Below are 23,555 nucleotides of genomic sequence, written 5' to 3'. Positions count from 1 at the left end.
GAGGTTGTGAGTTCAATCCTCAGTACCAAAAAATAATAAAATAAGGTAAAATAAGTCGAGGAATATAGGTTGATGGTAGAGCATCCCTGGGCTCAATCCCCAGTACTTAAAATTTTTTTCCTATTGCAAAATTTCTACCTCCAATCTGTGGCTCTCTCTGTCCTGCCACCATGTGAGGAACTAGGATGGGACAGAAGGACTTCATGGCTTTGCCCAGTCCCTCTGCAAGCTGGAGGCTCCGTAGTCTTATATGGAGATGGGCCTGTGGTTTCAGACAGTCCTGTTTCATGCGTGTTTTCTTGAATGTTTCTTTGCTGCAGGAATTCCATCTTCCTCCGTGCTCTGAAGACTGTGAAGAGACAAGCTTTGGTAAATTTTTATTGCTGAAATGCAGACATATAAATTTGACTTTATGCATTTATTTTATGATACTTTGCATTGAACTATATCAGCAGCCCCTTTCTATTTTGACACAGGCTCTCCTGAATTGTTAAACTGCCCGGCTGGCTTGAACTTGCATTCCTCCTGCCTCTGTCTCCCAGAGTGCTGGTATGGAGGTGTACTCCACCATGCCTAGCTTGACCTCCATTTTATTGCCACCCCACCACCCCACACGAGAAAGCTGCTCTCTTTTAATTATTTTTCTTTTTTATTGACATTCATTTTCTTTTCAATTTAAAAAAAAATTTTTGAGACAGGGTCTCACTATGTAGCCCAGGCTGGCCAGCGTCCCGAGTACTGTAATTACAGGCATGTGCCGCCACACCTGGTTCTTTGCTTTTTTTTTTTTGTCTTTTTCCTTTTTATCAGTACCGGGGACTGAACTCACGACTGTCTGCTTGCAAGGCAGGTGCTTATGCCGCTGAGCTAAATCCCCAGCCCCATTTCTTTTTTTTAAAGAGAAAAAAATAAAATTTCGAGACAATAATTAAAGGATAACAACGGTAAATACATTGCATATTGTTATCTTTAAATTACTCAGAGAACAAGATGTATGCATTTAATTATCTGAAGAATATTAACACAAACCTTTCTTTTCAATGAACTCAGAGAAATTAGTAATATAACTATCTTAATTGTCTGCCTATTTCTTAATTGGAGGGTTTTTTGTTTGTATTTTGCTATTCTGTATTAACTCTTCTTATATTTTGGACATTAACCCTTTATTGGATATGTAGTTTGCAAATATTTTCATTTTGTTGATTACTTCTTTTGCTGTGCAGTATCATCTTCCTTAGTCACCTGAACTCAAATACTTTGCTCTTGCCTCCAACTCAATTGCTCAGTGTTATTCTCCAACATGGAAATCTCTTGATTCGTCCTTCACTACATTTAATAAAAATTCATTTTTTACTTCTTTAGTTCATTTTTTATTGCTGTAACAAAACACTCAAGACGATATTTTATAAAGGAAAATAAGGTTTCTTTAGCTTTCCATTCTGGAGATCTAGTGCATAGTCAGTTTCTGTTTGTTGTCTGCCTTATGCTACAGAAGGGGCACAGTGTGTGGGAGCAAGCCAGAGGGGAGGCTGACTTGACCCACAACCGGATCTCTTGGAAATTAATCCAGTCCTGTAACACCCCACTCACTCCCACAAGTCCTAACCCAAGACTGAGGCAGTGAACTCAGTCTGAGAAAGACACCCACATGTTCTTGGGGGTGACACCTGTCGCCGAGTAATCCCTGGAGGCTCAGCTTTTAAGGGTGCCACTGCCCTCAGTACATCACACTGGGACCAGGTTTCCAGCAGGTAGACCTTGGGGAACAAGCCACATCCACAACCTGCTTACCACTTCCGCTGTCATCGTTCCCGTGGAACCACTGAGCTCTCCTCTCCTCTGCACACAGCCGTAGGTCCAGCAGACAATACTCCTTCCTAGCGGATGGCACTCATGTGGTTTCCATACTCAGATTTTCAATAAATTCAAAGTTTCCACAATAACGTCTGGACTCCAGAAAGCAGTGTTTAAGCTATCACAAGAGAGATTTTTCAAACACAAGTACTATTTTGCTTGAAATCCTTCTGTGACCTAGGGGGAATATTTACAATATACATTGCAAAAGATTAATGTCTTTAACATATATAGAGCTTCTTGAGAGGCTGACACAGGAGGATTGAAGGTTTGAACCCAGCCTGGGCTCTAGGGAGGCTAAGGTGGGAGGATGATTTGAGCCCAGGAGTTTGAGCCCATACAGACACCCTGTCTCAAAAACAAAACACAACTCATTATTTGAATTTTTTAAAAATAGTGTTTATTCTTGACCATGCTTCCAAATGGCTGTGTGATATCCTAGGCAAATTCTTTAATCCCACCACAACTCAGTTTTTCTTTTCTTTTTTTTTTTTTTTTTTTTTTGTCTTTTTCGTTTTTACAGGTACTGGGGATCGAACTCACAACTGCCTGCTTGCAAGGCAGGCACTTATGCCACTGAGCTAAATCCCCAGTCCCCACAACTCAGTTTTTCCATTTGTTGAAGACATAATACTGACTTCTGAAAATGTCATGTCTCAAGCCCTGGAAACTGAATGTGGCCAGGAAGTAAAGCTCCTACTCAGCTGATCCTGAGCTGCAGAACTGACTGATTATCTGCTGGGCCCAACATCACTGCAGAGGTTCTTTTTTTTTTTTTTTTAATCGGTACGGGGAATCGAACTCACGACCGCCTGCTTGCAAGGCAGGTGTTTATACCGCTGAGCTAAATCCCCAGCCCCACTGCAGAGGTTCTTAAAAGTAGGAATGGAGGCAGGCCTCGTGCTACACTCTGGGAAGCTGGGGCACAAGAACATCGTAGTCCCAGCCCAGTCTGAGCAATTTGGTAATTAGTGAGACATTGTCTCAAAATGAAAAATAAAAAGTTGCTGGATATGAGGCCCTGAGTTCAATTCCCAGTATCACCACAAAGGAAAGTGAAAGGGTTTTAGCCCAGATAGGACACTGTAGCCAGGAAAGCCACAACCGGAAGCACGAAGCCCCATCTCCCCTGCCCCTAGGAAGTTACCTGTGACGCCATCTTCCCACCCCTGGAAATTTACATATGGCGCCAAACCTAGGACCAATGGGCTACCTGTGTATCCCTAATGCCCACCTTAGGTTCCACCCCAAACCGAGGCTATTTACAGGCCCCCACGCCACCTGTCTGCCAGAGAGATCGCCGGATGCCAGCGGTGGGGGTGCCAGTCATCTCTCTCCGTGTTCTCAGAATAAAGGCCGCTTTTTATATTTCTCATCTTTTGTTAATATTTTTCATCTTTTGGAAATAACCCTAGCATTTGGTGCCGTGACTCAATCGGCAGGCGATTGACTCCTGGGACACACACTCAGTTGAGTCTCCTAGCCGATAACCAGATAACATCCTGGATTAATCCTGAGCTTTTTCCTCTCCCAAGACGTTCCTGTCATGAGCCGCCTGCACTCCGCATTGGCCAGACTGATTTCAGGTGAGCACTCCCCGGGGAACTTTTGGTACTGGGCAGCCCCAGTCAACTGTTCTCCCCGTCTGCGTGGGTCTGTGCATTTTCACGTCCTTAGGACCGCCCAGGGCAGGGTGCTTTCTGGGCAAACCTGCGTCCACAAAATCTCTCACGTTCTTTGGGTTCGGATAGCCCAAAGCAGAGGTTTTTGGGACCACCCACACTGAAAGAATGCCTCACTTCCCTTAAAGCCTTGCGCTTTCACGGGCAAAACTGTTACTGACCCCACGCAGGCTCCACTCCTAAATCTCTCAGTGATGACTGGAATTTACGAGTTTTTGGAGCCTTAGCCACTGGGTGGTGTCACAAATAAGTGACGACTTGTTCTGGACCTCCGGTTTTTTTTCTTGCCTGAATCAGTCATGGGGAACTTATTTTCTAACTCCCAAAAGATGCCTTTACAATGCCTAATTTCCAATTTACGTACTCTAAAAATTAAAGGTACCATAAAAACTAAACAACTAACTTTTTACTGCCAGGAGGTCTGGCCAACCTACCCACTTATCGGCAAGCCTTGGCCCAAACAAGGAACATTTGACCCCTGCATTCTCAGGAACTTGTACGATTTTTGTCAAGCTGGCAACAAGTTATTAGAACTCCCTTATGTCCAGGCCTTTCTTGTTCTGAGAACATGCCCATCTCTCATTAAGTCTTGTGCTCCCGCTGAGATACTTTTAGCTAACTCTACCGCGCCGCAAACTTTTCCATCCTGCCCTCAGGATTCGCTTGAGGACGTTCCTCCAGTGTTTTCACGGCCACCGCCTGCCTACCACCAAACTCGTTCCCTGCCGTTACCTCCCACCGGACCGCTCTCCCCTCCCCCTATGCCTGATTCTCTCAGCAGCTCTAATCCCTCTCCGTCGCAGATACCTCCCACTGTGCAATCGTCTCCCTCTCTGCCTTCCGGGACCCATAACTCTCCCAGCAGCTTTAATCCCTCTGTTAGCGCTTCCTCGAAGTCTCCGACTTCTTCTCCTGAGAATTCTCTATCCCCTACAGCATTCTCACCTCCCACCCACCATACTAGGTCTCGGTCGCTATGTCCTTCCAGCAGGCCGCGTGATTGTTTCAGCTTGCGCGGGGAACAGTCGCCATGTTGCAACCCTCTGCCACGTGGTATGGCGCCGCCATGTTCAGGAGGGACACATGGCGACAGGGCGCCGCCATGTTTTGGGTCACGTGACAGGGCGCCGCCATGTTCCCAGGACCCTCACTGTCAACGGGCGCCCCCTTGTGGCTCCTCTTGTGAACTGCAACAGCCGCCCTGTTGCGGTGCACATGATGCTTCATTGTGCTGCCGACAGCAGTCCTCTCACTGCAAGGCACACAGTGAGACGCCATCTGCTCGTGTTTCCCAGGGTGACCGGCAGCAGCTCTGTAGCCGCTCTACAGATGATTGCTCACATGCGCCTACCGGAAGGATGGCTGCTCAATGGCCCTCTGCTCTGGAATCTCCTCAGGCTCTGCTACCGTTTCGGGAGCAAGCTGGCCCCAAGGGGCTTGTTAACATCCATGTGCCTTTTTCCCTTTCTGATCTATCCCAGATTGCCCATAAATTAGGTAGCTTTTCTGTTGACCCACAGAATTATATCAGGCAATTTGAATTTATTACTAATTGTTATGATTTACATTTTAAGGATGTTTATGTGATTTTAAATACTACCCTTAGCTCACAAGAGCGAAATCAGCTATGGCAGGCAGCTCGAGAAGAGGCTGATCACAGGCACAGAGCAAATACTACTGACAATGACCCTGGGCCTGTAGCTGTGCCAGACCAAGACCCTAACTGGAACTATCAAAATGGTCAAGGTTCAACAAAATTACATAAGATGATTGAGTGTCTGATTGTGGGCCTTAATAAGATCGCTCACAAACACACTAATTATAACAAGCTTTAAGAACAGGTCCAGGAGCCTAATGAAAACCTGGCTGTGTTTCTAAATCGGCTTTGGGAAACCTTAATTAAATATACCAATGTAAACCCAGACTCTCATGAAGGGATGATTGTTGTTAACTCTTATTTTATTTCACAGTCTGCTCCTGATATTCGTGCAAAATTACAAAAGGTTGAACATGGCCCTCAAACTCCACAAGGGGATCTACTTAAATTAGCCTTCCGTGTCTTCAACAATAGAGATAAGGTTCAAAAGGAGGAAAAACAGGCTCAAAAATTAAAGTTTGCTAAATATCAGTCTGACCTCTTAGCAGTGGCACTCGGAGCTCCCAAGACAAAAAATCCGCAACAAGGTGTGGCTGCCCGAGTCCCGCCCGGACTATGCTTCAAGTGCAGCAAGCAAGGACACTGGGCAAAAGATTGCCCTAACCCTGGCATTCCTCTAGGACCATGTCCATACTGCAACCTTAAAGGGCATTGGAAGAGCGACTGTCCTGGCCACCAACGAGCGGGTAAGCCATCCTCTAATCCCTCGCCCTCACAGGAGATTTCGTCAATGCTAGACTCGTCACTGACTGACCTGCTTGGGCTTGCTGCAGAAGATTGACGGGGCTCGGGGCTCACAGCCCCCACTCTGGTAACCTTGTTGGAGCCCCGAGTCTCACTGGAGGTCTCAGGTAAGATAATATCTCTACTTGTGGATACGGGGGCGACTTATAGTGTACTTCCTGAATTCTCAGGACCTTGTAGTAAATCCTTGATTTCTGTTGTGGGCGTTGATGGCCAGCCAAATCAACCTTTGCAGACTGGGCCTATCCCGTGTAGATTCCAGACTCTTTTTTTTACCCATAGCTTCCTAATAATCCCAACATGTCCCACACCCCTTTTAGGTAGAGACCTTCTTCAAAAGCTTAATTTTTCCTTCACTTTCTCTCTCCCCACAGCCCTAATTCTCCAAACAGCCTCACAATGCGTCGCAAAGCCATTCCCTCCCCTTCCTCCTTCTCTGGTTGACCCCATAGTTTGGGATACATCCAATCCCACTCTGGCTATACACACCACACCTGTTTTGATCCGTCTCAGGGATTCCTCAACTTTTCCCTGTGTTCCCCAATACCCCATAGCCCCCCAACATTTAAGGGGACTTAAACCCATAATTAAGCGGCTTTTAGACAATGGTTTTCTTAAACCTACCCATTCACCCCACAATACTCCCATTCTCCCGGTACTCAAGCCTGATGGGTCTTATCGCCTGGTACAGGACCTTAGGGTAATTAACAGTGCTGTTACCCCCACTCACCCAGTGGTGCCAAATCCTTATACCATGCTCTCTCATATCCCTCCCTCCACCACTCACTTTACAGTTATAGATCTTAAAGATACCTTCTTCACTATCCCCCTACACCCTGATTGCCAGAACCTCTTTGCATTTACATGGACTGACCCAGACACTCTCAGGTCCCAACAACTTACTTGGACAGTACTCCCCCAGGGGTTCAGGGATAGTCCCCACTTCTTTAGCCAGGCTCTCGCTACTGAGCTCACCGAACTTAATCTCAAACCTAGTGTTCTCCTTCAATATATAGATGACCTTCTATTATATTCTCCATCCCATGTGTTAGCCATGCGCCACTCGGCTAGTCTTCTTAATTTCCTTGCTAGTCATGGATACAGGGTCTCTCCTGCTAAAGCTCAGATAGCCTCCCCAAAAGTCAAATACCTAGGTCTTGCTCTCACCCCCACTACTCGCTCCATCACCTCAGATCGTAAGGCAATCCTTCGTGATCTCCAGGTGCCCACAACTAAACAGCAGGTTACATCTTTCCTAGGTTTAGCTAATTTCTTTCGTCTCTGGATTCCTAACTTTGCAGCCCTAGCTCAACCCCTCTACAAGGCCACTAAGGGTCCCTTATCGGAACCCCTGGACCCTACTAGGCCCATACATGCCTCCTTTCATAAATTAAAAGAGGCTCTCCTAAAAGCTCCAGCTCTCACCCTTCCTGATCCCACTCAACCTTTCATCCTATACACTACCTTTCAGGGCCACAATGCTATAGGTGTACTAGGACACAAAAAAGGACCTTCTTTTCAAGCAGTAGCTTACTTATCAAAACAACTAGATCACACAGTAAAAGGATGGGCTCCTTGTCTCTGAGCTCTTGCAGCTGCAGCCCTCTTGACACAGGAAGCTAAAAAGTTTACATTAGGGCAATCTATTACAGTACACTCACCTCATCACCTACGTGAGCTTATCTCACATAAGGTGCTCCCTGCCCTAATGACCCCTTCTCGCCTTCAACAGGTACACTTAGCTCTCTCTCAAGACCCTTGCATCTCTATTGCAACTAGTGGTCCCCTAAATATAGCCACCTTACTTCCCACCTCAGAGGGCCATCCTCACCATGACTGTATTGAGTTTGTTTGTTTTTTTTTTTTTGTCTTTTTCGTTTTTATCAGTACCAGGGATCGAACTCACGACTGCCTGCTTGCAAGGCAGGCGCGTATGCCGCTGAGCTAAATCCCCAGCCCCGACTGTATTGAGTTTTTACAGATGACTCCCACACCTTTCCCTCATATCAGTAGCACACCTCTCTCCTTGGCCTTTGACACATGGTTCATAGATGGCAGTTCAACAAACACAGACAACCAAAAAAAGGCAGGGTACACGATAGTTAACCAGTCAGAAGCTATAGAGGCAAATGCACTGCCACCTGGGACCTCTTCCCAGAGGGCAGAACTTATTGCCCTTACAAGGGCTCTTACAGTAGCAAAAGGCAAGATTATAAATATTTACACTGACTCAAAGTATACATTTAGCATTTTACACTCTCACGCCTCTATCTGGCAAGAACAGGGTTTTATTACCACTCAGGGAACTCCCATCATTAATGCTCCCCTTATCCTTAAACTTCTAGAGGCAGCCCAACTTCCAAAGCAGGCAGCAGTTATTCATTGTAGGGGACACCAAAACTCTACAGATCCTATTGCTCAAGGCAATGCCTTTGCAGATTCACAAGCCAAGCTAGCTGCACAAGGGCCCTGCCCTTCTCATCTTCTCCCGTTAGTCCCAAACAGTCTACCTCAGCCTAATTACTCACCAGAGCAGTTACAGCTACTTCATAAACCAGGTTACACCCAAAACACTCAGGGATGGATTTTTCAGGGATCTAAACTTGTTCTCCCACATCAGCAGGCCTTAGACATCATTGCTGACCCGCACAACTGTTTTCATATAGGATCACAGGCCCTATACAAACTCTTTGCCCCAATAGTCACACACCCTTCTCTAAAAGCTATCATTCTTAGGACTACTCACACCTGTGATCTCTGTGCCAGGACCTCTCCTCAGGGACGCATGGCACCCCCTTCCTTTCCTACCCATCAGTTTCGAGGACACACCCCTGGTCAGGACTGGCAGATAGATTTTACACACATGCACCGCCACAAAACTCTCAAATATCTTCTCACTTGGTTTATACTTTTTCAGGATACATAAAAGCCTTTCTCATACTTGCTAAAGTTCTGTTACAGCAAATCTTTCCAAGGACTACAACCAGGTTACAGGGACCTATGCCTAAATCAAAGTTGCTGGACTGCCATCCTGGTTTCACATCACTCAGGCTAAGAGGTGCCCTCCCAGCCCTAAATCTGATCATTCTGAGTGGTCATCTCATCTTCTGTCTCCTCCCGTCTCCGTCTCACAAAGGCCTCGCAGCCACAGTTAACAGGCTGTCATGTTTTGTTATCCACTTTGGTTCCTAATTTCTTACATTCTATTAATGATCATTTTTACAGCAGGACTCTTTAACAGTATTTCCTACAGACTCCAACGTCATGCATACCACAGACAAGCCTTACCAACCTACCGTCTTAACTTTTATGCTTTCAGATGGGGGAGTAAGCACCTCTCATAACTCTACTTCTCCTAACCCCATGTTTAATTTTCAGAAATCTGCCTTACCATGGAAATGTTTCTACCTCAACATGGTCCTGATAGAACGATATGTCTAAATCAAAGGCACCTTTCCCTCTACCTCACCTGGGTCCTTAACTATGACAGTGCCATGTCTCCTCATAACATCTTGTCTCTTTGTTTTTCCAGTCTGACATATGTGCATTCACCAGTGAAGTTGTCCTGGCTAAAACCTTGCAGCAGCGTCTACCTGGGCATCAACCTTCATTCCGTCGACTCCCCTAGGCTCCAGTATAGCGCCCTTTGCCAGCAGGAAGTAGTTAAAGAGAAATCTTCGCCCCTTTTCATAATAATAATCATAAGACAGGATATGAAAGGGTTTTGGCCCAGATAGGACACTGTAGCCAGGAAAGCCACAACCAGAAGCAGGAAGCCCCATCTCCCCTGCCCCTAGGAAGTTACCTGTGACGCCATCTTCCCACCCCTGGAAATTTACATATGGCGCCAAACCTAGGACCAATGGGCTACCTGTGTATCCCTAATGCCCGCCTTAGGTTCCACCCCAAACCGAGGCTATTTACAGGCCCCCACGCCACGTGTCCGCCAGAGAGATCGCCGGATGCCAGCGGTGGGGGTGCCGGTCATCTCTCTCCGTGTTCTCAGAATAAAGGCCACTTTTTATTTTATATTTCTCATCTTTTGTTAATATTTTTCATCTTTTGGAAATAACCCTAGCAGAAAGAAAGAGAGAAAGAAGTCAGAGTAATGAGATGTGGAAAAAACTGCCCAGTTATATTTAGCACTGAAAATGAAATAAGGGGCCACAAACCAAAAAATGTAGTAGCTTTTAGACGACAGAAAAGACAACAAAACAGTTCTGTCCTACAATAGCAACTACAGAGAAAACAGCTCTGTCCATACCTTCCTTTTAGCCTAGTAAGACCATTTTAAGACGGGCTGGGGATTTAGCTCAGCGGCATAAGCGCCTGCCTTGCAAGCAGGCAGTCATGAGTTCGATCCCTGATACTGATAAAAAGGAAAAAGACCAAAAAAAAAAAAAAAAAAAAAAAAAAAAAAGAGCATTTTAAGACATATGATGCCCAGAATTATAAGTTAATAAATTGGGGGGGAGTGTTTGTTTTTTGAGACGGGGTCTTGCTATGCAATACAGTTGGCCTTGAACTCAGCAATCCTCCTGCCTCAGCTTCCCCTGGAATTACAGGTATGTACTACCCCCGCCCCCAACAAAGACCCCTACCCTTTGACTACCTCCAACATTATTTTACACCATCCTTGCTATGGCCTGTGTTTCCCTGAAATTCACATGTTGCAATCTAATCCCTAACGTGTCAGTATGCAGAGGTAGGGCCTTGGGAGCTGTCTGGTCATGAGAGTGGAGCCCTCGTGAGGGGGTATTAGTGTCCTTTAGAAGTGGCCTGGTGGGAATTGCTCACCTCTTCCACCAGTGAACACAAAGCAAGCAGGTGCCACCTATGAAGCCAAGTGCCCTCATCAGATAGCAAATCAGCTTGTATCTCTATCTTGGACTTCTCAGCCTGTAGCGCTTTGAGTCACAAGTCTTTGTTGCTTATGAATTACACAGTTTATTTCATGACAGTGCCCCAAGGCAAGCCAAACTGGGGCTGTCACACACGGTACCCTGGGCATGCAAGCTGCAACACACAGTTCTATCCTGGTTCCTGGAGTGAGCCCCATGCTCATGGCCAGTGCCTCTGCCTCATTAACTGGACTCCAGCTGCTCAGCAAGCAGACTCCTACTCAGCCCAAGTCTTGACCCTCTCCTTGCACTCTGCTGTGGGAGACAATTCCAGTGACTCCCCTTGAATGCAAAACAATTGCTGCAACTTTGATTATATGGAGACTTATTTCCTTATACTGATAGGTAGAGAGATGGTTATGGTATTTCCTTCTCTCTTCAATTGGCTCCAAGCATTGCAAGTAAGGCTAACCAAGGTATTGCTATGTAATCTCTAAAGCTATCAGACAGTCTCTTTTCCTCGAATAGTGTTTGTAAAAGATATGAGCACAGCAGGATGTTAGAGCCATTAGCTCTAGGAATGTTAACTGGATGTGAGCCTCAAGGTAAAGAGGCTAGGGCACAAAAATTTACATATCAGAAAGGGAAGCCTCCTAAAATAGTTCAGTTGCTACTTTAATTAAATTATGCAAGTTGATTCTTCTGCATATCCTTACCTCTGCAATTTGCAAAGATGCTCTTCTCCCTACCAGGCTAGCCAGCTCAAGTTACTCATGTAATTCCCCACCATCCTCACTGTCACTCATTCCTGAGCCACCCTGCTTCTTCACAAGATAATAAATTCTGGGAGAGGCCTAGGATCAGGGCCTTTGTCCACACATCCTCACAGGGATTGGATTTAGGACCCCTTGGTTGCCCCTAACTCTGGAATATGTCTTGAAGTGTTTTCACTTTCGCCATGGGTTGCACTGGAGGTGGTAGGCTAGAATTAACTTGCTGGGATTCCAATAACGTCTCAATGGGATTGTAAATAGAACCTTTTAGATTGTGGAGAAGACTATAAAAAGGATTATAATACTTGGATGACTGCACACAATATTTGGGATTACAATACTCCACCAAGACAATTCTTCATGGGGCTGGGGATTTAGCTCAGCAGTGTAAGTGCATGCCTTCCAAGCAGGCAGTCATGAGTTCGATCCCCGGTACTGATAGAAAGGAAAAAAGACAGTTCTTCGCCCAGCTGTCTGCTTTTGGGATGGCCAGTGCTGGGCAGAAGCCTTCTCCTCCTCAACCCTGCAGCATATGTTCTGGGCGCGCACCCACTGCAGGCACTGCCGGTTAAATGTATAACCTAAACAATCTGCCAGCCGGCTTTCTAACCTCATTTCCGCGGCTGAGCACACAGATCTTTTGGTCCACTGGCCACATCCCAAACTTGCCAAAGAATTCTAAACTCCCCCTTCTTCCCCAACCTGAAACCTTCTCAATTTATATTCATCTCAAGCCTTACAGAACTTGTTTTTTTGGTACCAGGGATCAAACTCACAACTGCATGCTTGCAAGACAGGTGCTTATGCTGCTGAGCCAAATCCTCAGCCCCTAGAGAACAATTTCTTGACCTCTTTCTCCCTTGGATTTCTATGACATAGGCCTCAGATCCCCTATAACCCCTGTGGGAACACTGGGTACATGAGACATGCAATCAGAAATCTTTTAAAGGCGAAGATATTATGTGAAAAAAAAATCTCTGCATAAAACACTGACTGATTGGACAGGATGATACATGCATTTATAATCCTGGCTACTTAGGAGGCTGAGGCAGATTGCAAGTCCAAGTTTGCAAGCCTGGGAAGTTAGGAAGACTGTTTCCACATAGTAAATAAAAGGGGCTGTGGACATAGCTCAGAGGTAAAGTAACAACAGGTTCAATCCCAATACTGGGAAAGAAAGGGGGAGAGAAAATCTGATTTTTATAGCCTTTTTTTTGGGGACTGGGAATTGAACCTAGGACCTTTACACTGAGCTACATAGCCAACCCCTTTTTTTAATTTTTATTTTTGAGATAGAGTCTAAGTCACTAAATTCCCCAAGCTAGTCTTGAATTTGCAGTTCTCTTCCCTCGGCCTCCCAGAGTGCTGGGATTGCAGGCATGCACCATGTCTGTTTTGAAATCAAATTTACGGAACTATAAATGGAGGTCTTAGTTGGGTTTTGGCATTACAGGGGTTTGTATTTTTTTTCTTTATTTTCCTTAATGAGAAGGATTTACTAACTCTTTCAGTATAAAAGTACTGGAAAATCTGTCTACCCACTTAATTATCCACTTAATAAATTACTTTTTCTACCATACTGAAAATCTGAAAATCTTTAAATGGAAAAACTGCAAGGATCTACCATCACCAAGACACACACATAAAATAGCAAAGGGCCGTTTCTGATGTCACATTGCTTAGGGGGAAACATCACGATTTTGTTACCTGCCAGATGTCTAACACTGAAAAAAATCTATTTCTTTTGCTTCAGTTTCCTCAAATATTTAACACATAAGAGGTCACTGTGAGATAAAAATTATCCATGTGAAGTATTCAGAAGAGTTTGTGGTTTATAGCAAACACTCAGATTAACACTGGCTACTGGCAGCGATAGTTGAAAACAGAATGGTTGTTAAAACTGCTGCTCTTGCGAAAAAGGAAAAGCAATATTGAAAATTAAATGAGAGTTACTGAGCTTGGTAAATGTGGCTCGTCAGCTAACCATCTTAGGACACATCCGAATTGCCTGCTACTCAGGCTCCACTTAATTTGACCTCCAATTTAGTAACACGTGTCTCTTCCACACGTGAACATGTCCTTGAAGCTGTCTGACACAAAGCTAGAGTTTCAAACCCCTAAGGACTCAGTTCTGTTTCTCTAAATGTCTGGGCTTATTTTCTAAAATAGCTTTTGCAGGCCAAATGTTTCCCAGAAACCTAAATGACAGAATGGAGACAAGGAATTGGAAGCCATGGAGTTGTGTCTTGGCTTTATGACAAATGCAACCAGCTGCCTTTCAGTAAGTCAAATTTTGAGACATTTGTTCCCTTAAACATTAAATGGGAGGAACTGTTTACTTTCTTATTTCAAAGACAGTGTAAGAGATAATACAACTTGTCAGTCTGAGGGAAGGATATTGGTTTCTAGTGCTTTGGACTCATATAATAAATCAGAAAACACTTATCATAAACTGGGCATGGCGGAGCAAGTCTGTCATCCCAACACTAGGAGGCCGAGGCAGGAGGACTGTTGTAAGTTCAAGGCCAGCCTGAACTGCACAGTGAGACCCTGTCTTGAAAAAGAAAGAAAAAAAAAACAACTCAAAAACAAACAAAAAACCTGTTACATCACCTTTCTACCTGTTTCCTCCCATTGAGTCCTATTATCATGTAATTAATTCCTAACAAACTGGACTTTAAGTTGAATGTGAATCAGATTAAAATTGTGTGAAGAAAAACTATCAAAGCAGTACCTATCACTCAGTACTGTTGAGAGCATGCAACGAATGGTTAATTTTGTTTTATTTTTAAAAATTTTATGTTTAATCAACCTGACTAGGTATGCAGATATTTCATCAAATGCTCTTCTGGGTATTTCTGAGAGGAGGGGCCCTGAAGGAGATAAATATTTAAATTGGAAGCTATAAGCAAATTTGCCTTCCTAATGTGGGTGGGCTCATCCAATCCAGTGAGGCCGTGAGCAGAACAAGTCTGCTCCCAAGTAAGAGAGACTTTTGCCTGACAGCCTTCAAGCTAGAGCACAGGCTCTTCCATCCTGCTGGCCTTTGGACTCAACTGGGATGTCAGCTCTGTAGATTTTGGATTTCCCAGCCATAAATGTGAGGGCCAATTCCTTATAGTAAGTGTATACCCATTTCTACATTTATATTTCTCCCTATCTATATATATTTGTATCTCTATATATATTCTTTTTCTGGTCAGTTCTGTTTCCCTGGAAAAATGTAATGCAGAACAATACCACTATTATCCTAAACTTATGCAGATAAAACGGGAGTGAATTCAGATCATGTTTAAAAACTAAAGGAAATCAGGATCTTTTTTTTTTTTTTTTTTTTTTTTGTCTTTTTCCTTTTTATTGGTACCGGGGATCGAACTCACGACCGCCTGCTTGCAAGGCAGGTGCTTATGCTGCTGAGCTAATCAGGATCTTTTTGACCGGGGGGGGGGGGGGACCCTCAATATACAGATATAGTCTGCAGTCTCTGGTATTTTGGGCTGAATCAAAAATGTACACAGAGTTCTTTCCAACACAGAGAACTTTCCAGTTGACTTTCTACCTATTTCAACCTGAAACCAGAGCTTTCGGGACTGTTGGGCTGTAACAGATGAGTCACTGACACAGGGAACCCAGAGGGTGGAGGAGAGAGAGGTGCTGAGGTTTGTTTCCTTGCAAGATTTGGTCACTGGATTTTCTAATTCCATCCAGATTTTTACATCCTCACACAATGGCCCTAAATCATGTCAAATGCAATGCACTGCCCACAAAAAGATGACCAGCAAGGAAAGCCTCAGGCAAGATGGGGGGGCAGGGTGTCTTGAAGAATAAAGCTGAGGAACCCATCTGTACCTCAGTGGTCGCTGGACACAGGGACTCATTTTAGCTCTGCAGCATTGATAAGGAGCTGTGGACTGACGAGGGCCTTCTCTGTCCTATCATCTCTTCTCTGTTTATTTAGTCACAAAGCCAAGGGAGTCACTATCCCACAGCTCTGTTCTCAGCCCTTCTGAGGGTCTCTCAGAACACCCACCAGGGGAATTCTTAGGTTTTCTTTTTTTTTTTTTTGGTCTGTTTCGTTTTTATCGGTACCGGGGATCGAACTCACGACCGCATGCTTGCAAGGCAGGTGCTTATGCTGCTGAGCTAAATCCCCAGCCCCAGGTTTTCTTTCTGACCAAAGACCAGATGAATAGTGGGGGGCATCTTACCTTAAATACAGGAATGAGTGTAGGGGAGGACTACAGATTGTTTAGAACGTGAATATACCAACAAGGCAGCATCCAAATATAGGACTTAATTATTTTTAGTGTAATTGCATTTCTAGTCATGGAAGTTGTCTCCTCTTCCTTCTCCTTCTTTTTTAGCAGTGGCAAAGTTTCTTTGAAAAAGCAAAGGGAGAAACTAGCTCTGCAGAGTGATCTTTAACCAAATAAAAGAGGAAAAAAGCAAGATAAAAATATACCCTTGAGGAAGTAGGGTGGCTTAAAGCCACCATAGGGTCTTCTTCCTCTTCTTAATTGGTTTTCTTTTCTCTATCTATAGAAGCATAGAGGGGAATTATTGTACGTTAATTGAATGTAGTCATTTCTTTCCTTGGTGAGTTTCAGGCCTGTAGTATTCAAATAAAGAGTTGGCAGGGCAGCCTCCGGCAGTATTTAGAAAGGCAGGGCGAGCTGAGCAGGCGAACTGGGAAAAAAAAGCACATTTCTAGCAGTTTTTGCAGTATTACATCAAGTATTAGAGTGGGCATACGGATCTAAGCCTTTGGTAGTAGTAAATTAACAGATAAACACAATATTTACCTTCCTTTACAAAGAAGGTATTTTTTTTAAATGTGTCCTTTTTTTTAATTTTTTTTTTAATGTGTCCTTTTTTTTTTTTGTCTTTTTCATTTTTATGGGTACCAGGGATCGAACTCACGACTGCCTGCTTGCAAGGCAGGCACTTATGCCACTGAACTAAATCCCCAGCCTCTAAAGAAGGTATTTTAAAAATAATGGTTTCCACAGTACTCCTGAACTACTGATATAAAACAGCACTTATTAACTCACATTATTATAATTTTTTTGTCTTTTTCTTTTTTATCAGTACCAGGGATTGAACTCACGATTGCCTGCTTGTAAGGCAGGTGCTTATGCCGCTGCAACTCACATTATTAAAGGCCAATAATTTGGGCCAGGTATGGGGCATATACCTGTAATTCCAGCACTCAAGAGGCTGAGGCAGGGGGATCACTGTTTGAGGCCAGCTTGGGCTACACAGTGAATTCAAGGCCAGCCTAAACTACAAGGTGAGGGGCTGGGAATTTAGCTCAGCGGCATAAGCACCTGCCTTGCAAGCAGGTGATCGTGAGTTTGATCCCCAGTACTGATAAAAATGAAAAAGACTAAATAAATAAATAAATAAATAAACTACAAGGTGAGACTCTATCTCAAACAAACAAACAAACAAATAAAATGCCAGTAACTACTAATTACAGTGAAATAAGACCTAGTTCCTATTTGTGATCTTGCAGGGACTCAAACTATTGAATGAAAATCATTTTTTTCCACATAAATGGAATTTGTTATTGCACTATTATGTTCAGGATCACTGTAATTAAAACTCTATTGGAAAGTGGTAATACAAAAGAAAACATCAAGGTCTTAAAAGACTAAGCAAGCTATAAACACTGGCATTGAAGAGTATCAACAAACCACCAAGAGTGAGGGTGTGCCCTGCTTCTGCTACTTTCTGGCCTCTTTCTTCAGAGCAGTGTTCAAAGCTTGTGTGTATGGAACACCCTGCAGAGCTAAGAGCAGCCCCAGGATCCTTTACAAGTTCTCCAGCAATGGTTTCCAAATACTGTTCATCACAATCACCCTGGAAGCTTTGAAAAGAACACATTCCCAGGCCAAATTCTCAAAATTTCCCTTGAAATTTTGATTTAGTAGGTTTAGTAGTAGGACTAACAAAACCCTTAAAACATTAATTTTTTTTTTTACATTAAGTAAATTTTTAAACAAACTTCCTAAATATTTCTTAGGAGTCAGCTTGGAAACCACTGACTTTGGACACTTATTTAAGGTCTATCGAAGAACTCATGCCTCTGAATTCTCTAAGAATATTGATAAACTTGGATAGGTTGTAAATCATCATCCTGGGTAGGATTTCACAAATTAAACTGTCTAGAAATGATTTGGTACTAAAATCCCTGTCCAATTTGGCACTTAACTTACCTAATAATTTTCTGTCTATCCATTCTCCACTCCCAGGTCATGGCCGTATATGGTATTTGTTTCCTCTGGCTGTTAAGTGCTAGCTATTCAGTGTTTATAAAGCTACACTGACAGATTCTATTAACCTCTCCCTTTTCTTCCACTTTGACTTCCAAACTGTGAAGAATGGACCTACTTCAGAGCACCAAGCATCTGCTATCACTTGCAGCGCCATGCATCCAGACATCAATCCACAGCCCTGAAGTCCTTTGCCACCCAATCAAAAGGGAGACACTAAACAATTCTAAGCGAGGATTCATTTCTCAGCAGAAAGAAATGCTTTCATCACACAAGATAGGTAGTTTAAAACCTGACAATTGTTGAAGTCAAGGTGAGAGAAAGTTAATCATGACTAAAAGTTCTACAAATGCCTTAGGTTACCAGCAGTAACCCAAACCCACAGATGTCCAGCCTTCTTTTTCGGCATCCCAGAATTGAGGCTTAAATTCCAAGTATAAAAGGGAATGAGAAAGCACTGGTTTGTGAGAATTTTGGGAAAAGACATCTGATCTCATTTTCTTGAAGTCATATTATCATATATCAAATGTAAAAGTAAGCTTACAAGTAGGTGAGAATTATGATTTTGAAAACACAGGTGCTTGGTGGGCATGGAGGTACATGTCTGTAATCCAAGCACTCAGGAGGCTAAGGCAAGAAGATTATTGAGAGTTTGAGGCCAGTCTGCACCACAAAGTGAGTTGAAGGCCAACCTGAACTGCATAGTGAGACTCTGTCTCAAAAAAACAAAATAAAACAAAATCCAAACAAATATAAATGCTGAATTCTAACCCTTCCCACAAAATTCAAGATCATGAATTGAAGGATGAGATGATCTTTCTTACACAGAAGGCATTAACTGGGCCTCATGACAGCCAACAGGCAGAAGATGCAGAAATGCCCAGGAGTCTCAGGCGTTTAAGTCACAACGGACCTCCTCACCAGACAGCAGGCAGCCAACAATTCAAATGTTCTTAGTGAAACTGCTGGGTGAGAAGTGGAAAGATCTTCTAGAACTGGGGTAGAAAACAAGCCAAATGCTACTAGCAGCAGCTCCAGCTGGAGGAGGACTTGGCTTGCAGATTTATGTAGTCCCCTTGGGTGGACAAAGACATGGTATCTTCTCTGGAATTGCTCATCATCTTTTCAACAAGGACTCTAAAAAACAAATGAAAAATAAACCTAAGAAGCTGGATGGAAGAAAGGGAAAAATGGCAGGCACTGTCTTATTACTAGACAGCATTCGACAAAGTCACAGGATGTAAGTGTCCCTTGGCCCCGGTTATCTTGGAAAGAAGATGGTAGGCCTAAAATTTAGGAGGTGATATTACAGTGGTTCAGTCTAGTCTTGTTTACTCAGAAATATGAAAAGAGAGTCTGTGCAGCTTTGGTGGAAGATGGATAGACCATTTCAGCATGATCAACTCACCTCATTGCTTCATTGATATTTTTGTTTTCTTTGACTGATGTTTCTGTCCAGCCTGTGAACCCGTTCTCTTTACTGAACCGGTCAATCTGGTCGCGGCTCACTGCCCAAGGGGACAGATCACACTAACAAAGAAAAACATAAGAGACAACACCATCAACTTCCTAAGAATGGTAACACAGCTTAGATATCTGTGGGCTTAGAATATTTCTTCAACCAATGGCTAGGAACATCAGTGTCCAGGATCTACAATCAACCTTCTTCCCAAAGAAAGTCACACTCTCAACATTCCCTGGCAGGAGACAGGGATGACTCTGCCAACTTGAAAAGGGGAAATGGAGACTCCAAAGCACACACATTTTTGATCTGTGTACTCTCGGACTGCACAGAGAGGCCAGGGCCATTTTCTTCCATCAGTCCCATACCTTGTTGGCCAAGAGCAGGCAGGGCACAGGCTCTCCATTGGGCAGTGTGAGCTTGCTGTCTAAATCCTGTTTCCATCTCTGGCTGTTGCTGAAGGTAGTGGCATTGGTAACGTCAAACATAATTACACAGGCAGAGGCATCTCGGTAGTATAGTCGTGTCATTGAGGTGAAGCGCTCCTGACCTGAAAAGAAGAGTTCTCTAGGACGTGATCTAGAAAATCACCTCTCTCCACTCTGCCTGCTCTCCCTTTGCTGTTAGACCCCTCATTTCTCTCACCCCAATGATCAATTTTTTTTTCTATCTCATAAGGGAATTATTGAGCTTAGTCACCCCAAAGCAGATTCTATACCCAGGATGCCCAAATCCAAACTGCTACTCTGCCACTCACTATCTGACTGAGCAAATCACTCCCTCTGTGCTTCAGATTTCTCATATCTAAACTAAAGATGAAAGTTCTTATGATATGGTTTTGTGAAAACCAACAGAGCAGTGTATTTGAAATACTCAGAAGAAATGACTGAAGGGATGAAGAGGAAGTGGGGAAAGGGAAGTAAAAAGAATTAAGATGTGTTATATACGTGGACCAGCTCCCCACAATAAATGCAATTATTATGCACTGCAAATATGTATTAATACAAATTTGTTAAAATTTAAACAGATATAGTTAGCAAATAGCAAGGACCCACTATTTTCATTGTTTATTTTTCTAGAATCTTGTTTCTCACCAAGGTTGGCTGAAAATTGAGAACAAGGAGCCACCCCTTGCTGTGGAAAGAGCATCATCTATGGTCATCTATGGTCTGGACACCCTAGCAACATCTACAGGGAGTCCTTCCACCCACACAGAGTGTGTCTCATCTCTACAGGGCAAAACAGCTACAAAAAAACATTTGCAAAAGTTCCACCTTCTCAGTTCAGGTGTCTTTAGGGCAGCTCAATTATTCCAGCTTCAGAAGAAAAAAAAATGTCTGATTTTGCTGTTCCACATTTTTTATTTTCAAGAGGCTGCTTGTTAAATCAACATTTCTTGTTTCTATCCGGTCTTCCTAGTTTACCTGCGATATCCCACAGCTGGAGGCGCACCATTTCTGAGTCAGACCACTGGATAACCTTCAGAGCGAAATCCACTGAAAATACAGATATGTTATTGTTTGCCTTTTTTTTTTTTAACTTTTTATTGGTACCTGGGATCCAACTCATGACCGCCTGCTTGCAAGGCAGGTGCTTATGCCACTGAGCTAAATCCCCAGCCCCCAGATATATTATACATGAATAAAGTTTACTTTTAAAAATCCAGGGACAAATTCAGATTGAATGTATAGTTAGAAGCTCTGAGACATGCAACTGCAACCCGATTTATTTATTTTTAAGCCCTCAAATGCTAAGATGAGCCTACAATTGTATTTAAGCATGGGACAGATAATTCATATTGGCTCTTCAAAGAGGTTTCCAGCTTTTATTCCCCTGTGAAACCAACTTATTTAACACTATCTCCAAGGCTAGGGACAGAAGAGTGGAGAATGATTATGAAAACAACACTTACTCAAGTTAAACAGTTTCTGGGAGAGACAGGGGCTTTTCTCAGACAAGGGATGATAAAGAAGATGCAGGAAATGAGGTAAGTGTGGTTGGTTTTTATCTTCCACCAGTTTCTAATCAAATTCAATTTCACCACCAGTTTCTAATCAAATTGTATTATGAGAAAAACACCCTGGGGCATTCATTCTACATCTTCCTGAAGGCTGCAGGAATCATCTCAGGCAGGAATGGAATAAATGAAATAAGTCCCGGATGATTTCAGGGAGGAGGACACTTCACATGATGCTTAAGAGCTAGTAGAGTCTAATAAGTCCGTGTAGAGGCTGATATTCTTTGAGTTAAGGCTAAAGGAGGACTCAAGGGAAAGCTGTCTGCTAAGGGAAAAAATAGAGTAATTTCCAAGGCTTGGAAATATATTCTTCTTCTAGCTTTGGAGACATATAGTGTCAAATAAGTTGTTCTTTACTAATGGAAAACTAGCACTGTAAAAAGTGATTGGCAGGATGCTTTTCACTGGTATCCATGCAATACAGATCTTCGTTGGTTTTTTTTTTTTTTTTTTTTTTTTTCGTATTTTTAGGAACAAGGTCAGGAAACAGTCTGAAAATCGTAATTTGGTGGACATGCTTGCCAGGCAGGCCACTGAGCTAAAATCCCCAGACCCTAGAGATGTTTTAACGTTAAAGTAAATGTTAATGTTAAAAAAAAAACTTTCATAGGAACACCAGCACACATTTTCAAAATGTACCTCAGTACAAGATTTTTTTCTTTAAATAATAACATTTTAAGTTACTTTTTCCCATCATCAGCTTTTCCTATCTGAATACCTTCTAGTTAACCACTGTCTACCTTTTAAAACACAGTTCAGGAGTCCAAAGGTCACAGTGAAAAAGAAATGAATCAATTCTTCAGTTCCCATCCTCTCTCCCTCCCTTAGTTTGAAGAGAGGGGTGTGAAGACAGGTTAGAGATGTGGTCTATTTCACTCTTTGAAGAATTCCTGGGTTACTTAAGCAATCAACAGACAAAAACCGCTCAGGTCATCAGATGAGCATCTGTTTGGTCTAGGATTCAGCTGGAGAGGCTGTGTCCACACTCTCCACGCCCTCTGGGTTAGGACCCACACCCTTAGGCTTAGGACCGCCGTTAGAGGCGGGTCTCAGCCCCAGCTGGCATCTACCCAGTCCCACACAGGGTCTCAGATGCTCTGCTGAGTGGCGAGGCTGACCCTCAACATTCACTTTCGGGGAACACCAATCGCTCAAGCACATCCTCCCTCTCTCCCTTCACATCTGCACACCTTTGCCCTACCTCTGCAGACAGTCGCCTCAGGCTGGGAAAGCCTACCTAGGGAACAAGTCGAACCCCAATCCCCGACTCCATGGGGGAACCCAGATGCGGACTTCCAGACCCGAGGGAGAACTCAAGGACACCCGCTCCGCGCCCGCGCCACTCGCGTCCTAGTGGGGACGCCACTCATCTCACCTCCCACCGTAGACTTGTAGTGTTTGCTGAAGCAGTCCTGGGAATAGCGCCGGACCAGCGACGTCTTGCCCACGGCGGCGTCTCCCACCACCAGCACTTTGAACAGGTGGTCGTGGCTGCCCATGGCTGGCAGGGCGCGTTCTGGGGAAGCGGGGCCGGCGTTTGTTTTAACCTGTTTGGCGCCGGGCCCTCTTCAAGCTGAAGTGAGGCATTTCCACCTCTCGCCGTTGAAGCTGTTTTGACTAGAAGCAGAAAAAGGAAACTTTGCGCCCCACCTAGACGCGCTTCCTCCCGGCGCGGCCGCAGCGCGAGCTCCAGCCCCAGCTTTTGCACCTTCGCCTGCGCCCCGCCCAGCTGCCGAGAATCGGGACGGGGCGTCGCCGAGCCTCACCCACCCGGACTTCCCAGAGCCGGAACTCGAGCCAACTCATTACATTGCTGGCGACAACCCTCCCCACTGCACACACAGCTGTAAGAGGCAGGCAGGCACAGCGGGTACCTCGATCAGCCCAGGCGGCGTGCTCTCTCGCCGCCCTCCACAGGCGTCACGTGCTAGACTGCTAGCAGCACTACACTTCCCAGCGTGCCTCGGGGCAACAAGACCTTAGGGCGTGCGGAGAATCGTGCGCTAGGCCGCCTGGGAAGTCTAGTTTCTTCGCTGTTACCCGTTTCCGAAAACTTCAAGCTCAGCTTCAAGCTTTCAAACTCGTTCAGTGTTCGGAATCTTAGTTTAAAATACTTCTGGGTCAGTAAATGTCCACAGGAAATTTGTTCGACATGCTCTCACTTGCCTAAATCTGTCCCAGCTTTATCTTTCAAGGTTTTATAATATTAAATTTATAATATTAAATGTTATTCCATTAATGTGTAATCAC

General features: G+C 44.0%; 1 protein-coding gene across 2 annotated transcripts; it reads right to left on the bottom strand.

Moving 5' to 3' along the window:
• Positions 1 to 18,050: 18,050 nt before the first annotated feature.
• On the bottom strand, positions 18,051 to 23,305 carry Rab29 (RAB29, member RAS oncogene family). Of its 2 annotated transcripts, XM_003474786.5 has the most exons (6): positions 23,180 to 23,305; positions 22,681 to 22,922; positions 20,713 to 20,784; positions 19,657 to 19,838; positions 19,235 to 19,356; positions 18,051 to 18,963 (listed from the first exon to the last, which is right to left on the bottom strand). In XM_003474786.5, exons 2-6 carry the CDS (start codon positions 22,802 to 22,804, stop codon positions 18,849 to 18,851), a joined length of 615 nt encoding a protein of 204 aa, XP_003474834.1. In that variant the 5' UTR covers positions 22,805 to 22,922; positions 23,180 to 23,305; the 3' UTR covers positions 18,051 to 18,848. The 2 variants fall into 2 exon arrangements, with proteins under 2 accessions (XP_003474834.1, XP_063096234.1); XM_063240164.1 differs by lacking the exons at positions 20,713 to 20,784; positions 23,180 to 23,305 and having other exon boundaries at positions 22,681 to 23,049.
• Positions 23,306 to 23,555: the final 250 nt, after the last annotated feature.

The sequence above is a fragment of the Cavia porcellus genome, unplaced genomic scaffold (assembly GCF_034190915.1).
Source record: "Cavia porcellus strain 051 isolate PalLab524CR breed Dunkin Hartley unplaced genomic scaffold, mCavPor4.1 scaffold_29, whole genome shotgun sequence".
In the NCBI taxonomy this organism is placed as follows: Eukaryota; Metazoa; Chordata; class Mammalia; order Rodentia; family Caviidae; genus Cavia; species Cavia porcellus.
This window is presented reverse-complemented; position numbering and strand designations above follow the sequence as displayed.

Coding starts and splice junctions, on each gene's coding strand:
- Rab29 (XM_003474786.5), bottom strand. CDS start 22,804: ATGGGCAGCCACGACCACCTGTTCAAAGTGCTGGTGGTGGGAGACGCC. Junction 19,839..20,712: donor CCAGCTGTGGGATATCGCAG/GTAAACTAGGAA, acceptor TCTTCTTTTCAG/GTCAGGAGCGCTTCACCTCA. Junction 18,964..19,234: donor AATATCAATGAAGCAATGAG/GTGAGTTGATCA, acceptor TTTGTTTTTTAG/AGTCCTTGTTGAAAAGATGA.